At 39.9% G+C, this 15,905-nt stretch overlaps 1 protein-coding gene across 1 annotated transcript in view; it reads right to left on the bottom strand.

The window, feature by feature from the left end:
* The window catches only part of RBBP8NL (RBBP8 N-terminal like), a 71,596-nt gene that overhangs the window by 35,829 nt on the left and 19,862 nt on the right, over positions 1-15,905 (bottom strand). The window contains exons 2-8 of the mRNA XM_072633350.1: positions 11,325-11,478; positions 10,093-10,135; positions 8,706-8,801; positions 7,180-7,292; positions 3,864-3,936; positions 1,740-1,903; positions 1,247-1,329 (exon numbers count right to left, since the gene is read on the bottom strand). Coding sequence (XP_072489451.1) covers positions 1,247-1,329; positions 1,740-1,903; positions 3,864-3,936; positions 7,180-7,292; positions 8,706-8,801; positions 10,093-10,135; positions 11,325-11,385 — 633 coding nt within the window. The 5' untranslated portion in view covers positions 11,386-11,478. The remainder of the gene's footprint in view (positions 1-1,246; positions 1,330-1,739; positions 1,904-3,863; positions 3,937-7,179; positions 7,293-8,705; positions 8,802-10,092; positions 10,136-11,324; positions 11,479-15,905) is intronic.

The following is a 15,905-nucleotide window of genomic DNA, read 5'->3' as shown; positions in this document are numbered from 1 at the left end:
GCAAAGTGAAATGAACAGAACCAGGAGAACATTGTACTCAGTATCAGCAACATCATGTGATGATAAAATGTGAATGTCTTAGATCTTCTTAACAATATGATGATCTGAGACAGGTACAAAGGACTCATGAAGGAAAATGCTATCCACATCCAGATAAAGAACTGATGGACTCTGATTACAGATCAAAGCATACTTTTTTCACTTACTTTATTCTTTTTTTGTGTTTTTTTCTTTTGATCTGTTTCTTCTTTCACAACTGACCAATATGAAAATATGTTTTACACGATAGCACATATATAAGCTATATCAAATTGTGCACCGTTTTCAGAAGAGGGAAGGAGAGAGAGGGAAGGAGAAAAATTTGGAACTTAAAATCCTGTAAAAATTAATGCAAAAAATGACATAATTGGGGAAAAATAAAATGCTGTTAAAAATGTCAGAGCTAGAAGGGCTCCAGTCTAGATTATGAGAATTTACAGGTAAGAGAATTGGAACTAGAATCCATGCTTCTTGACTCCTAGTCGTGTGGTAGATAGAGCTATTGGACTTGGAACTGAGAAGACCTGAGTTCAAATCCTACCATAGTCATTTAATAGCTATTGGATCCTAGCAAGTCACTTGCTTCTTTCAGTGTCAATTTCTTCATAAAATGGCACCGACTCTTTGTGACGATCAAATGAGAAATTATATGGAAAGTGCTATGGAAATATTAGCTATTATTATTATTATTATTATTCATACCACTATATCACACTGCCTCAGACTAGTTTACTCCTTCATTTAGAACACCCCAAATATACAAGAATTAGTGTAAAGTGCTGAGGAGTAGACAAAGTTGAATAACCCTCTCAAATTGTTTACTCTCTTGTTAGTCTCTCTAATGGTTCTATAGAACAATTGAATTATGAAATCTAATTTAGTAAACTTTCATTATCTGGATAAGAGCTAAGGCAGAGTTATCCTCGACAGGATTCCATTTAGGGGCTGGTTCTAGCATCAATTAATAGTGCCTAAGGATTACGAGTATTCTCTGTGTCACCAGCTTCCCTTCTGGTCACGTGGTAGGTACACTGTGGGCACACTGTCTTAGACAAAAAGGATAGATTTCTTGGAGGATGAGGCCATTTGAAAACACCTTTTAGTTCTGGTGAAAGGGGTTATAGAATATGGCTTTGAAAACAGGGCTCCATTTTGCTTTGATCTAGCTCAGAAAAAGAGATATGACTCCAAATGTTCCAAACCTCACCATGTCCAGAACTCTCTGCTCCTGCAGGCTTGTGCCAGGAGGCATTTTAGGGATTGGAGAAGTCTGGTATCCCGTTGACTTTTCTGTTTTTAAGAAAGAAAGAAAAGGTCAGAAAAATTGATGGAAGAGGATCTCTTAGTTCTGGGCTGTATGTGTGTGTGTGTTTTTATAAACAGTTATACCTGGGATTTTATTTTGTTGTCTCCAGTGCAGCTAAATTCACGCATTTATGTACTAGACTTCTTATGGATTTGTATAGAGAATGTGGTTTTGGTGGGCAAAAATTTGCTAACTGAAACTTCTTTCCCCTTCCTGCCAGTTGCTCAAATCTCTAGTGGAATAGAAATTGTGAACTTAACTGAAAGGAAGGATGTTCCTTTTCCATGTGCCTCTTCTGCCCTAGAATCCTGCCCATTTCACTTGGTGCTTACTTCCTCAGACTCCATGTCCACCCTCTTTCTCATCCCTCTCTGTTCCATGTTCCACACTGTACCTTCTCCTAGGGGAGTGTGGGGAAGATAATCCTCCTCTTTCTCCCGACTTGGTGGTGGTTTCTCAGTGCTAGGCTTCCGTCCCCCTGGGGATAGTAAGGGCACAGGTGAATCTGGACTGGAGCTGCTTTCCCTGGACATAGCCCGGTGATATTTGGGTCTGTCTCTAGGATGAAAGAGACAAAGAGGAATGAGGATGACACTAAACCATCATGGTGGGGTTGGTGAAAGGAGACTAGCCTTAAGTCTAAGCATAGTTGGGGGACCCATATATGCCATGGTTTGAGGGTTGCTGGGAAGGCATATCTTCTTATAAAGGTCATAGTATCACGGAGTTTTAGATTGGTAAAGGATCACAGGGAGCACTAATATAATTGCCTCCATTTGTAGATGAAATAGTTGAAGGCCAGAGAAGTGAAGTGATTTACTCAAGGCAGGGTGGTAGCACCAAGATGGAGCTCTGGAGTCAGGAAATCCTAGGTTTAAATCTGACCTCAGACATTTACTAGTTGTGTGATCCTGAGCAAGTCACTTAACCTCTGTTTGCCTCAGTTTCCTTAACTATAAAACAAGGATAATAATAATACCTATTATTATTTATGTATAATATATGGTAAAGATCAAATGAGATAATATGTATTAAAAATGCTTAGCACAGTGCCTGACATATAGTAGGTATTATCTAAGTGCTTATTCTCTTCCCAAGATCACACAGGTAGTAAGTGGAAGAACCAGAATTCAAACCTAGGTTTTTTGATTCTAAAGCAAATACTCTTTCCATTATATGCTATGCTGCTAGCTCCACTGTTTGTGACCTTGGACAAAAACCTCATCTCCCAGAGTTTCAGTTTCCTTACTTGTAAAATAAAAAGTTTGTGATAAAGAACCCTCCTCTAAAATCTGACAATCCCATAATCCTAGAAAAAAGTCCAATAAGTTTTTCTCCTAAGGGTCCATGAAATCCCACCATTAGAGCTTCATTCTTTAGGGTTAAGCACTTCCCTCTCTGGGTCCTCTTGGAAAATGTAAGTACTGGCCCCCTTCCAAATGAGTCTCAAGTTTCTTCATCTGAAATGATCTGTTTGCAGGGTTGTTGTGAGGAAAGTACTTTGGTAACCTTGAGGTGCTCTAGAAATGTGAGCAATTATTATTTCTCTTATGGGGAGAGACATCAGGCCTGTGATTTAATTGAAATAGTTAAACCTGAGGTGAGAAAACTCCCTCTACCTCTGTAGGTTGACACTTTGTTTGCAATTTATAGTTACAGGGTCTCAGTCTTACAGTTTTCATCTGGGAACCAGATGACAATGTGACTGTGAAAAATTTAACAAAAGAAATAAAAATAATAAAACATAGATGATGTTAATATGTGGTTTTCTAGGTCAATAGGCAGCTGTAAGGGATCCTTTTGAATTATCAGTAGTCCCCATTTGTATTGAGTTTGACATTACTTCAGATAGAAACTAATTGATTAGTTTTAAAATGTAATGTCATCTTTGTTTCATTGTATTTTAATTATTTTGTTAAATATTTTCCAATTACATTTTAACCTCCTTTGGTGGCATGTGCCTATTTGATACTTTGGATCTAGAGCACTGAGAAGTGACCTGTCCTGGGATGCACAGCTACTATGTGTCAGAGACAGAGCTTGAACCCAAGTCTTCCTGGTCCCAAGGTTTGTTCAACTTCCACTACACTAAATTGCCTTTCACTATTATTATCTTTGCTGTTGTTATTTAGTTGTTTCCAACTCTTCATGACCCCGTTCGGGTTATTTTGGCAAAGATAATGGAGTAGTTTGCCATTTCCTTCTCCAGCTCATTTTACAGATGAGAAAACTGAGGCAAACAGGGTTAAGTGACTTGCCCAGGGTCACACAGCTAGTAAATGTCTGAGGTCAGATTTGAAGTCTGACTTAAGACCTGGTGCACTGTACACTGTGGTGCCGCTAGCTTCCCACTATTATTATAGTTCAAACAAATTCATAGTTAATGGTAGCTGGATGGTACCACCTTTCCCGCTCCATAGGAATGAGGTGATTAGGGAATTGTTTCCCAAGATGGTGGTCCAGGGCCCATTTGCCCAGACATAGGTAAGGGGTAGAGGAAGGCTCAGCCAGAACTCACTCCAGGTTTCGAAGTCTCTTCAATTCTTCCTTCAGAGCTTTGTTTTCTTCCTTTAGCCCGGTCATTTCATTAGCTATGAATAAACAGGAAAAAGTTCAGCTTGTCTTGGGGAGGTATTAGAAGTGGAGGAGTTCTGAGCCTGTCTGCCCCAAGGAATAAACTGCCCCTGTGAGAATAGTCAGATACTCTGAGAAGAGCCATTACTGTCTGCTGCAGTTCACTTGCCAGAAAATATGACAGCAATACCCCCTAAATAACCTCTTAGGCCATTATGGGGGAAATTAGTGCCTCAATGGGATGTGGTCTCAGTTTCTATATCTATAAAATTGGGTGTTGATTTTACGCTTTGTGTGGACAATATCGGGCTGGATTCTCTTCTTTGTCTAGTAAATCATGCCAAGTAGAGTTAGCCAATAGATGTATTTTTAGGGGCAAACAGTAAATTCAGTGCAGGAAGGTGGTAGTGGAGGAGGGAAGAGTTATAGAAGTTAGGAATCACAGAATTGTAGAGTTGGAAGTGACCTTGGAGGTCATCTAGTCCAGCTTTTACACATAAGTCCCTCCCCTCTCTATCTATTGAAACCCCTGCTATCTTTCAACCCCAATTTCAATGCCATCTCCTTCATGGAATCTCCCTTGATTCCCCACAACTAGAAATGATCCGTTCCTCTTTTGAAATGTACTAAGCACTCATTTTTACCTTTCCTATGGACACAACACAATCTCCCTTTATTGTAGTTATATGTGTTGATGCCTTATCCCCCTGACTTGAGACTGGGCCCATAACTTTTGTTGACTTTCCCATAAGTGTTTTTACCCATTTTGAGTGTTTAATAAACATCTTCTGCCTTGAGGGTCTTGGGGCCCAGAGCTGCTGAAAAAGTACAGTCACAGAAACGGAATGAGCAGAGAAGGAGAAGACTTGAGCATTCAGCTGGCTTCCCCTGATTTCTTATTCTTTCTACTAATGCTCCACATTGTCCATAAGACACTCGCATGCTCATATGTACATTCATGTTCATATGCATACATACACATATATGTGAATATATAAACAGGCACACTCACTTGTTCTCACACAGCCATACACCATCTCCCCTCCCCCACTCAGTCAGGCATAGATGTACATACACATACACAGGGTTCTTGTTCAGTCATCTCAGTCATGTCCGACTCTTTGTGACACTATTTGGAGTTTTCTTGGGAAAGATATCAGAATAGTCTGCCATTTTCTTCTCTAGCTCATTTTACAAATGAGGGAGTGAGGCAAACAGGGTTAAGTGACTTTCTCAGCGGCACACAGCTAGTAAATATCTCAAGTCTGGCACTCTGTTCACTGTGCCATCTAGCTGCCTATATTTATGTTTCTGTATATATATATACATGTATGTGCATGTGTATATATGTGTGCATATACATATGTGTGTATGTACATGTGCATATATGCATGTGTGTATGTGTACATGTTGTATATATGTATATGATATGTGTATGTGTATACAGGTATACATATACTGTGTATGTGTATATATGTACATATGTATATATGTACATATATACTGTATGTGTATACAGGTATACATATACTGTGTATGTGTATATATGTACATATGTATATATGTGCGTATATACATATGTATAAAATGCTTTACAGTCATGATTTTTTTGAACCACACAACAGCCCTGTGAGGTATATGCTACAGGTCTCTCCATTTTACAGATGAAGAAACTAAGATTCGACAAGGTTACATGCTTCATGCTGGTTCCCACAGCCACTAAGAGGCAGAATTTGAGTGCAGGTCTTCCTGACTCCACATTCAACTATCCTTGTACCATACTCTATTTACCTTTCCAAAAGTGAACCCTTATATAAATACAAGCACTAAAAAATGCCATAAATATGCATTTATTCACAGGCATAGCCTTACAATACAGTCCCTTATACTCATGCACGTAGAGTCACATGCCCTTAGACAATCATGTACACACATGCACATGTTCACACTCACACATACAAACATGTGTATACTTGTACTCATACATAGAGGCATACATTCTCATGCATACACTGGTATACATACTCACACCCTTACACACGTTTGTCAGCATATCCATTGCAGAAATTTTTCTTTTTCCATCAAGGTCTTTCAGAGAAGCATAGTCATGACTTCTATGGCAGTACTTCTTGAACTCTTTAAACAATTTAAGAAGTGCTGAAGGGGTCTTGAGTGGAAAAAGTTTAAGAAGCCCTGTTCTGCGGATTACTGGGAGAGTGGAGGGGAAGATTCAGTCATATCTTTTATTCCTCATACACTGAATATAAGGTTCTTTTTTTCAGCTGACTTTCCTGGGAATTTCTGCTCAGCTGAGGACAGAGCATCTCAGTCCCACAGAGAGCCTACAGAAGTACCTCCTTAGCTTTTCCCCTTTTCAGCAAGGCCTTTCTCAAAGCGTGTCATTCACCTTGAAGCATTATATGTTTATGGGATCAGGTAGGAACTGAGTGCATTTAAAAACTGGGGCTTTGAAGGACTTTTTTTCTGATCTCTGGATCATCTGGACTCTCGACTAGAAAAATATGAGATGACAGAGGGGAACCCACTAAAGATTGAAAGCAGCCCTTGGGGTATGTTTTAGAAAATGCAGAAACCAGAAAGCTTCTAAGAAGGTTGGTTGAGCTGTCAAAGTGGTTTTCTTAAATCACACGTCTGAGCACTGTGATTTCCCTACTCAAAAGGCTCCTGTGTCTCCCTGTTGCATCTAGGGAAAAATAAATTCTGTTTGGCTTTTAAAATCCTTGATGTCTTAGTCCCAACCCATCTTTCTGGACTTGATGTATATTACTCCCCTTCCCACACTCCGTAGTCCAGTAAAAATGGCCTTTTTGTCATTCCTTACATATCATACTCAATCTTTCACCTCTGTGCCTTTGTATAGGGTGTCCCCCCCATGCCTGAAATGCACTCCTTAGTCATCTCTGCCTCTTAAAATCCCCTTATTTCCTTCAAAACTCAGCTCAAGCACCATTTTCTACATGAAGTCTTTGCTGAGGTTCCCCCAACTCCAAGACTCAGCTGTGAGTACCCTCATTCCAAAAGTGTTTTATGTTTATTTCATGTAATCCTGCCATACACACACACATATATGTACACACACACACATATATAGACTTGTTTTTGCCCACAATTTTTCCAAATAGAATATAAATTCTTCAAGGTAGGGAAAGTTTTATTTTGTTATTTATATCCTAAGCCCTTAGCACAGTGACTGGTACATAAGAAGCACTTAATGAATGCTTTCTGATTAATTGACTTACTCAGGATAAAGATATGCTGTAGGCTCTGAAGATGGGAATTCTCATATTCATGCTGTTTCTTCTTGGCCAGCTCCTGAGTCACCATACATCTGTCACAGAGGCCAGCCCTCAGTCTGAAATAAGAAAGCTACCTGGTTGATTGCTTCCGTACCAAAGCTGCACCCTTCCTTTCTCCCTTCCTCCTTTCTTAGGTCTGGACTATTGGAGGCACCTCTGGGCCTGGGAGGAATCCCAGGTTAGGATAACCTACATGGAGTTTGGAATTGGAAAGGAGTCTGGAGTGTGCCGTGTTCATTTTTGGGTTGTGTTTTAATTCTGAAAGAGGAAGGCAAGAGATGAAAGGAAATGTCTCTGGGTTTATTTACTCACTTTGTATTCTACAGGTTTTCCTGAAAAGTTGAGGGTAAATGGAATTTTGTAAAGTGAATCGTATTTTAAATACAACCAGAGAGATTTCTATGGAAAATACTCTTACAGGGAATTTGCTTGTCTTTTGGCAGTCCTAATCACAGAAGGGAGTATGGTACAACTGGATTTGAGTTTGACTTCTGGGTCTGCCATTTACTACCTGGGTATTTGGGTAAGTCACTTCACTTTTCACAGCCTCAGTGTCCTCATCTATAAAATGGAAACCATACTACTTGAACTACCTACCTCAGAGTGGTTGTGAAGAGTAAGTGAGATTATGTATGTGTTAACAGTTTGACAGTGTAAAATACCTGAAGTGCTATATAAATAATTTATAGAGAGTTTGATTTATGTGATAATAATTGTAAGCATTAATTAGAATGATCTCTGTTTGGTTGACAAATCTGGATTTTCATATATAAGAATTATTGTAGAGAGTCCTGAATTAAGAATTAGGAGATCAGAATTCTAGTCCCTTCTTGGGTGATGACAAGCTGTGTAACCTTGGGAAAATTGCTTATCTTTTGGTACATTAGTTTCTTCAGCTATAAAAAAAGGTATAATACTTCTACTAGCCTCACAGGGGATTAATAGAGAATCATATATGCATGGGACAGCACTTTAAAAATTCTAAAGCTCCATACAAAGGTTAGATATAAATTCACAGATTGTTAGAGCTAGAAGGGGCTTTGATTATGGCTATATAGTTATTGTTCAGTTGTTTTAGTCAAACATGACTCTTCATGACCCCACTGGAGTTTTCTTGGCAGAGATACTGGAGTAGTTTACTTCTCCAGCTCATTTTACAGGTGAGGAAACTGAGGCAAACAGGGTTAAGTGACTTGACTAGGGTCACACAGCTAGTAAGTGTCTGAGGCTGGATTTGAACTTAGGAAGAGGACTCTTCCTGAGTCCAGGCCCGGCTCTCTATCCACTGAGTCACTAAAATAGGGGTCATCAATGCTTTTGAAAGGCTCTGTGTTCTTGGAATCCCTTAAATGAGAAATCATTTCCAAGTCATGTTCTATTCCTAACAAAGAGAGATTTCTTTCTTAAATAGAAGGACACTGTGGGGGGCTGCTCATTCTGCTGGGTCCTCCCAGTGGGTTAGGACTTACCTGTTCTCTAATACCTTAACATTCTCCTTCAGGGCTTTCTGCTGTTCCCGGAGCTGGTGGTTTTTGGCAAATAGCTCTTCAATCCTCTGGGAATCTCTGATTCAAAAAACAAGGAGGAGACAATGAAAATGACCCTTTACCATCAGCAGGGAAAATTTCCAAGTCAGAGAAATTTGTTAAGTTTGGGCTGGATAGGGGAAGGACTGAAGGCAAGGGGATGCCAGCTAGGAGGCCATCAACAGTAGCCTAGATGAGAGGTGATGAAGGCCTGATCTGGAATCAGAGAATCATAGAATGTTTTAATTGGAAAGGATCTTACAACCTATTAGGATTAGAAGGAGGATAATGGGGAAGGTGAGAGGGGGATGAATGGGGGAGCAATTTCCAAGAAAGCATATATAAGAGTTGATGACTGTGGGAATGTGGTAGTTGAAGGGAAGGGGAGTCAACACTGAATCTGAGGAAGCTTCGTATGATGGACAACTACATGGCATGGTGGATAGAGCTCTGGGCCTAGAGTCAGGAAGATCTGAGTTCAAATATAGCCTCAGACACTATCTGTGTGACCCTGGGCAAGTCATTTAACACTATTCGCCTCAAATGAATTGGAGAAGGAACTGGTCAACTACTTCAGTATCTTTGCCAAGAAAATCCCAAATGGGGTCATGAAGAGTTAGACGTGACTGACGAACAATAAATGGTATAATGGAAAGATCATTATTTTGCTAATTAGAGAATCTGGGTTCAGGTTTTAGCTCTGCCACTAACTTGCTATGTGTCTTTACCACAGTTACTTAGGATCACAGTATGTAGAGCTATTAGAGATCTTAGAAAGTGTTTAATTCAATTGATATAGAGAAAGATTAAGTGACTTAATCAGAAGGAAAGCATCAGAACCAGGTTGTCTGACTTTGCTTCTAGGATTGCTGCCACTATACCACACCTGCCTTTTCTTAACTTTACAGGTCCTTGGTTTCTTCATCTGAAGAATGAGTATGTTGGAGCAGATAATCTCTAAGGTCCTGTCTTACTTAGGCATTCTATGACTTCTGTGTAGTTCATTCACATAAAGGATGGAGGACTATTTCCAATTTGCAAAGGATGGTTTGCCTCTTCTGCTCTCCCATCCCTGTGGGTCTCCTCCCTTCATGGGTGCTATTTTGGACTTGGTACCTCCAGCTTCCATCTTGAGTCATAAAATTAAGGGACCAGCTCAAAACTCCAAGGGAAAAGCTCAATATCCTGCAGGCTTCATACATCTCCTGGGGTTGGAGAGGCTCCCTATAGTGGAAAGGTTTTATTGACAAATATTGCTTTTGAAGATTTCCTCTGGATCCTTAGAGAGAACCCCAAGGTTCAGCTCACATAGCAATGGGATCCAACTTACCGACACTTCTCCGTGTTAAGCTCCAACAATTTGTTCTGCAGTCCTGCAAGAGGGAGAAGATGTTAGGACACTGAATATTCCATTTTAGAACCAAGACAACATCTCTTAAATTATGGGCACCTTATTTGGTAGAAGGGTGTGGAAATGAAGAAGCCATGTGGTGCTCTTTTGTGGGGGGAGCTCTAGTGGAAAAGGGTGTTAGAATTTTAGCAGTGAGCCATGCCACCTTCATTTTCTTCTCATCCATGGAAAGGGCCTTTCCTGACAGTCTTTAACAATGAATTACTGTACTCCCCTATCAAAGTCATGTCTGAGTATTTCCAGAGCCCTCTCTCACCACCCATGCACTTATCTTTCTGACCCTATTACTCATGGAGGCATCTTGATACAGTGATAAGGGCCCTGGATTTGGAGTCAGAAAATATGGGTTTGCATTGGTGGCTCAGTAGATTGAGTTGCTTAGAATCAGGAAGACCATCTTTATGAGTTCAAATCCAATTTCAAACATTTACAAACTGTGTGAGCCTGGGCAAGTCACTTAACCCTGTTTGCTTCAGTTTCTTCATCTGTAAAATGAACTGGAGAAGGGAATGGACACCTGCTCCAGTAACTTTGCCAAGAAAGCCCCAAATGGGGTCCCAAAGAATTGGACATGACTGAAATGACTGAACAACAAAATTCTGACTGTCCCTTATTACATGAATGACTTTTGAGAAAAAGCACTTAATATATCTGGGCCTGTTTTCTCTTCTGAAAAGTGAGCGGTTTGGATAAGGTGACTTCTGAGGCTCCTTCTATAAATCTATGATCTTATATTTTCCTCAGGGGAAGAAGAAGATTCAACAGATTGGTCTCTCAGCATTCACCAGTACCTCTGGTACACTTATCCTTTCAATTCGAAGTTCTCATTCCAGGCTGACCTAAGTGTTGTTCCTACCCAAACAACTCCTACAATTCAGTGTTGGGAGAGAGACCCATGAAAGGATGGTATATTCTCTTGTTGCAGGAGAACTGTTTATTCTATAACCAATAAATGTTCTTTATGAGAGGTTAACTTGGGGGCCTGTCATTTATACTGCATATGACATGGACATTTAGAACCTTCTTTCAGTAAAGTTGCCATAGGATCAGGGAGCATCTCAAGGTACAGCTTAGAAAGTTCCCACTCTAAAGATTGCATAGCCCACCATGTGACCTTGCTTTTGTTTCCCTGGAAGCTGGGTCATACATACCAAGGATTTCTTTCTCATGGACGTCCTTCAACTTGTTCAAACATTCGGTGAAACTGTCCATGGCTGGAAATTGGTCCTGGGAACTTTCTTCCCCTGGTCTTTCTGTGGTAGTTGGAATTTTCTCCTTGGGTCTTATCTCATATTAATCTCTGATCTTAAAAAAATAAAGTCATTATATACAAAGAGTATGAAGGGCAGTAGTGAGGGAGTCATCCAGAATCCAAATGGGTTTTTTCTTGACTTCATATGAAGCTAAATGTAAGAATCTGGAGAAAGGAAATATCACTTTTGCCTGTAGTGGTCAGCAAAGGTTTCTGGGAAGATACATCCCTGTAGCCAAGACTCTCTAAATAAGGCAAAATGAAGTGAATGGTGAACTCTACTCCCAAGGCCTTACTGCTCCTTCCTACCCCATTCCCTGTCTCCCCCGCCCCCCCCCATTCTCCCCCCCTTTCCTGCTCCAGTGTAATGAGCACATTACTGAAATTGGAAGTTTACAACTTCAAATAGCTATTTAGAAAAAAAATTCTCTGTGTGACTATAGACAAATCTCTTTAGTTTCCTCATTTTTCCCTCTTTAAAATAAGAGGGTTAGACTCATCTCTAAGGTCTTTTTTTCAGCTCTAATTGTTATTTTCCCAAGATTCTCTGATCCAAACCACAATTTCTACCAAGCTTTCAGTTACGTTATTGGCTGAATACAGAGAGGACAGATCTGCCAGCTGGGCTAACTGGCATGATAAATTTTGTAGACAGGAGAAAAGGCATCCATCCCCCTGTTTTTTAGGCATTGAGAATGAACACACACACACACACACACACACACACACACATCAAAAATCATTTAAAATTTCTGTCACCAACTTTAGCAGTGGATAGCAGAGGAAGACTGAAATAATGAGAATGTCTGTCCCTCCTACTGGATTAAGGCACCAAAAGAGTTGTCATGAGCTATGGTTGATCTATTTGTTTGATGTTCTTGGTTCTACGATAGAGTGCAAAACAGGCTTGTGACTTGGTTGTTGAACCTAATTAACTTGTATTTAACAACACAGACACAAGGTAGCTTATGAAATTTTTTTCAAGGCTCCTTTTGGAAACTCATGTTGAAGTAATGCCAAATGGAAGCTGATGTATGTGGGAACCTGTTTTCCAAGATTGGGAATTATTTTGGGTTAGTTCAAATCTCATTGTGGCTATTCCTTTATCATTCATTTACACACATTCATATTATTTGATGAATGTAGGACTGATCAAAAGTGGCTACGTTTTATGCAACCAGTGGACAGCCTGTATGCTCTATTTTATCAATGCAGTGTTAAGAGATATAGAATTAGGTACCCATGATATTGGTGGAACCCCAATGAAGGATTTATTGAAGGACATAGACAATTGTTGTATGGATGAGCAAGCATGTATGGCTCATCATCTGTATCATTGGAACAAAAAATGACAAGGATATCAATTAAATCACGGATCCATTTAAGTATCAAAATAAACGTGGGCTATTGCTTAGGGGACTAGGTAAAAATGACCTGGAAGAGGCCCTTCCCTCCTAACATTCTTGCTGATTATCCCTTTCTCTTCCACATCACCTTTTCCCATCCTCCATGAACACTGCTTCCTCCCATCTCCACCCCTTTAGGAAGAAACCCCAAATCCCTACTCTACCAGGACCCTTATGGCTACTCCCTTCTTCTCAGTGATAGCAGGCTGGGCTCCTCCAGGTTCACTGCTCTACAACGTAGCTGTTGTGCTTATAACATTTGGATGAGTTAGGAGTCACTACTGATAATCCTCCTGATAATATGGAGGACTATCAAATCTTACCATGCCCTGTCATGATCCTTGTGGTCTTACAAATTGCCCTGTCACTATATCATTCTGATCCCCCAGACACTTCCATTTGATCTACCAGTGCACCACAAAGGACCACCAGACCTTGCCATCTACCCAGATACTGTAGCCTTAGGACTTAGGGACCTTTCAATCCATCTTGCAGCTGCATCCTCTAAAGTCTGTTGTCTTCCCCATCTGAAGTATAAGTTTGAGAGGAAGCACTGTCTTATTTTCTATTTCTATCCCCAATATTTAGCACAGTGTTTGGCATATAACAAGTGTTTAATACATACATTTTTTTCATTTATTCATTCTGTAAGCTACTATTACTATTAAAGAATTATATAACTTTTTCTTTACTGGACCTGTGATTTCATTGGTACAGGGAATTTCCAATGAGGAAACACTGACCTGAGCAAGTCAACACCTGCTCATAACTTAGGGTCTTAGAGAGTTGTCTGAGGTACTAAGAAGTCAGATGACTTCCCTAGAGTCATTCATTGGAGCCAGTTCCTGTCAGAAATGGACTTGAAACCCGTTCTACCTGATTCTGAGGCCAACTCTCTCTCTCCACTATGCTATGCTCCACAAATGCCAATGTAAGATAAGTGCAGCTGTCTGGGTTATTGATTTTTATCAGTGTTATCTGGAATCCCCCTTTCATGAATGAATTCTAAAATCAATAGACTGGAAAGTCCATTGGGAGGCTATCTAGTTCCCCCTCCCCTTCTGTATAATAGGATCATAGATTTAAAACTGGAAGGTTCCCTGGAGGTCATCTAGAACAGTACCTTCCTTTTACAGATGATGAAACTGTAGCCCAGAGAACTACAATGACTGATCCAAAGTCATATAGGCAGCAGCATCAGGATTTGAATTCAGCTCCTCTGACTCCAAACCTAGCATTCTTTCCATTATAGCATATCTTTGAGTCTCACCCTACCCAGGTATAACTGTCTATCTTTTCCTTTAACAAACATCCAAAGTTAAAGTTAGAAGAACTTAGAACAGGCTGGGAAGGAACAGAACAGAAGCATTTTTTCCCCTTGATTAGTGAGGCCTCTTTAAAGGATGGAAGTGGATTGTAAGATATTTTTTGCCACTTATTTTGTATGTTTATCTGATTTTTGCTTTTGTTAATAGTTTTTGAATTTATAATTAAAAAAAAACTTTAAAAAGGGACCTAGGGATCTACTCCTGGCCAGTACTTTGGAGCTCTGCTTTGAAATTGTGTAGTCCTTCTAAAATGACTTCATGCTTTCATAGATCTTTTCTTCTGAGTTTCTCAAAGTATTTACAGATTGATTTCCTTGATTCTCCCACTGATTTTCTTTGAGGAAGGGAGGTTCCAAAATATGGCTCCCCCTTTTCCTTTGAGCTTTTTCAAAGGTAGACTCTTCTTTACTATAAATGAAAGGTGTGATTGTTATTAATTTTATGGCTTAAAATATACTTTATGCCTCCCACAAGTATAGCATTTTAAAATTTACAAAGTGTTTTCATACCCATTATCCCACTTGATCCCCATAATAATCCTGTGGGAAAATTAGTTAGGGCAGGAATTATTAACCCCATTTTATAGATGAGGAAGCTGAGGCAAGGAGGGTGAAATTATTTGACACAAGTCACATGGTTGTGATAAATCTGGTCCTACCTCTTCATGACAGCGTAGCTACTACTGGCCAAGCACTTGTTGGTTGGAGTGGATTAGATGGTGACAAAAGAGAGAAGGCAGATCTACTCAATTATTGTCTGGTGAGAAAAGTTTTGCTAATCATGGCATCTTCTTCCTCCAAACAGACCATTGCATGCATTTAACCTGGCTCTCATGGACTATTGGTTGATTTATGTAGCTTCATTAAATTCAGATACTGAGAGGATAGAAAGACTCCTAGAAATACAAATCTCAGAGTTGAAAAAAAAAGCTTTAAAAGTTATCTAGTCCAATCCCCTATCTCAAGTAGCCACCTCCTATACATGTCCAGTATCTACTTGAAGTTATACCTTGATGGGGGTCTCACAAAACCACCTTGGGCAGCCCATTCCTTTTACTTTGGAAAATTCAATTTTTTAGGAAGGTTCTCCTTTCATTGAGCCAAAGTCTGCAATGTTTGCCTCTTGGTTCTGATTCTGCCTTAGGAAGGGGTGTGGCGTTGGAATTTTTGTTGAGACAAAGGAAAGGAATTTGAGTGAGGTAGTTAAATTATTAAGAAGTGATAATTGCCTGTAAAAAGGTTTAACTGGGTATTTAAGGCTGAGGTATAAACATTCACAAGGAGTTTCCAGAAACCAGGTTGGAAACCTCAACCATTGTGGTGAACAGGGGAAATTGTGAAGTGGCTTCGGATTTAGTGTGAAATGTTTTATTTCCACCACAGCCGAGTGCCTGTTACTGTGTGTTCCCAATGTAAGCTGATCTTTCTCCTAGAGGAGAAGGTGAAGAAGCTGGAAAAATGTCTCTACACATTTCAGGTTGTTAGAATGAAGATTTACTGAAGCAATGGATGCAAATGATTCCAAGGGGGGAAAAAAGAACCTGAGGTGAAGGAAGGCAGCTAGCAGGTGAGAGATCGTCTGGTAGACGAAGAAGAGTAAGTAGAGTAGTAGTAGCCAGTGATTCCCTGGGCTTGGTGTACTGACACTGCTATTATAAGACCCAATAACAAAAATATAGAGTATTGTCTTTCTGGGCAGCTATGTGGTGCGGTGAATGGAGCACTTGGTCTGGAGTCAGGAAGACTC

Source organism: Notamacropus eugenii, chromosome 1, assembly GCF_028372415.1.
Source record: "Notamacropus eugenii isolate mMacEug1 chromosome 1, mMacEug1.pri_v2, whole genome shotgun sequence".
In the NCBI taxonomy this organism is placed as follows: domain Eukaryota; kingdom Metazoa; phylum Chordata; class Mammalia; order Diprotodontia; family Macropodidae; genus Notamacropus; species Notamacropus eugenii.
This window is presented reverse-complemented; position numbering and strand designations above follow the sequence as displayed.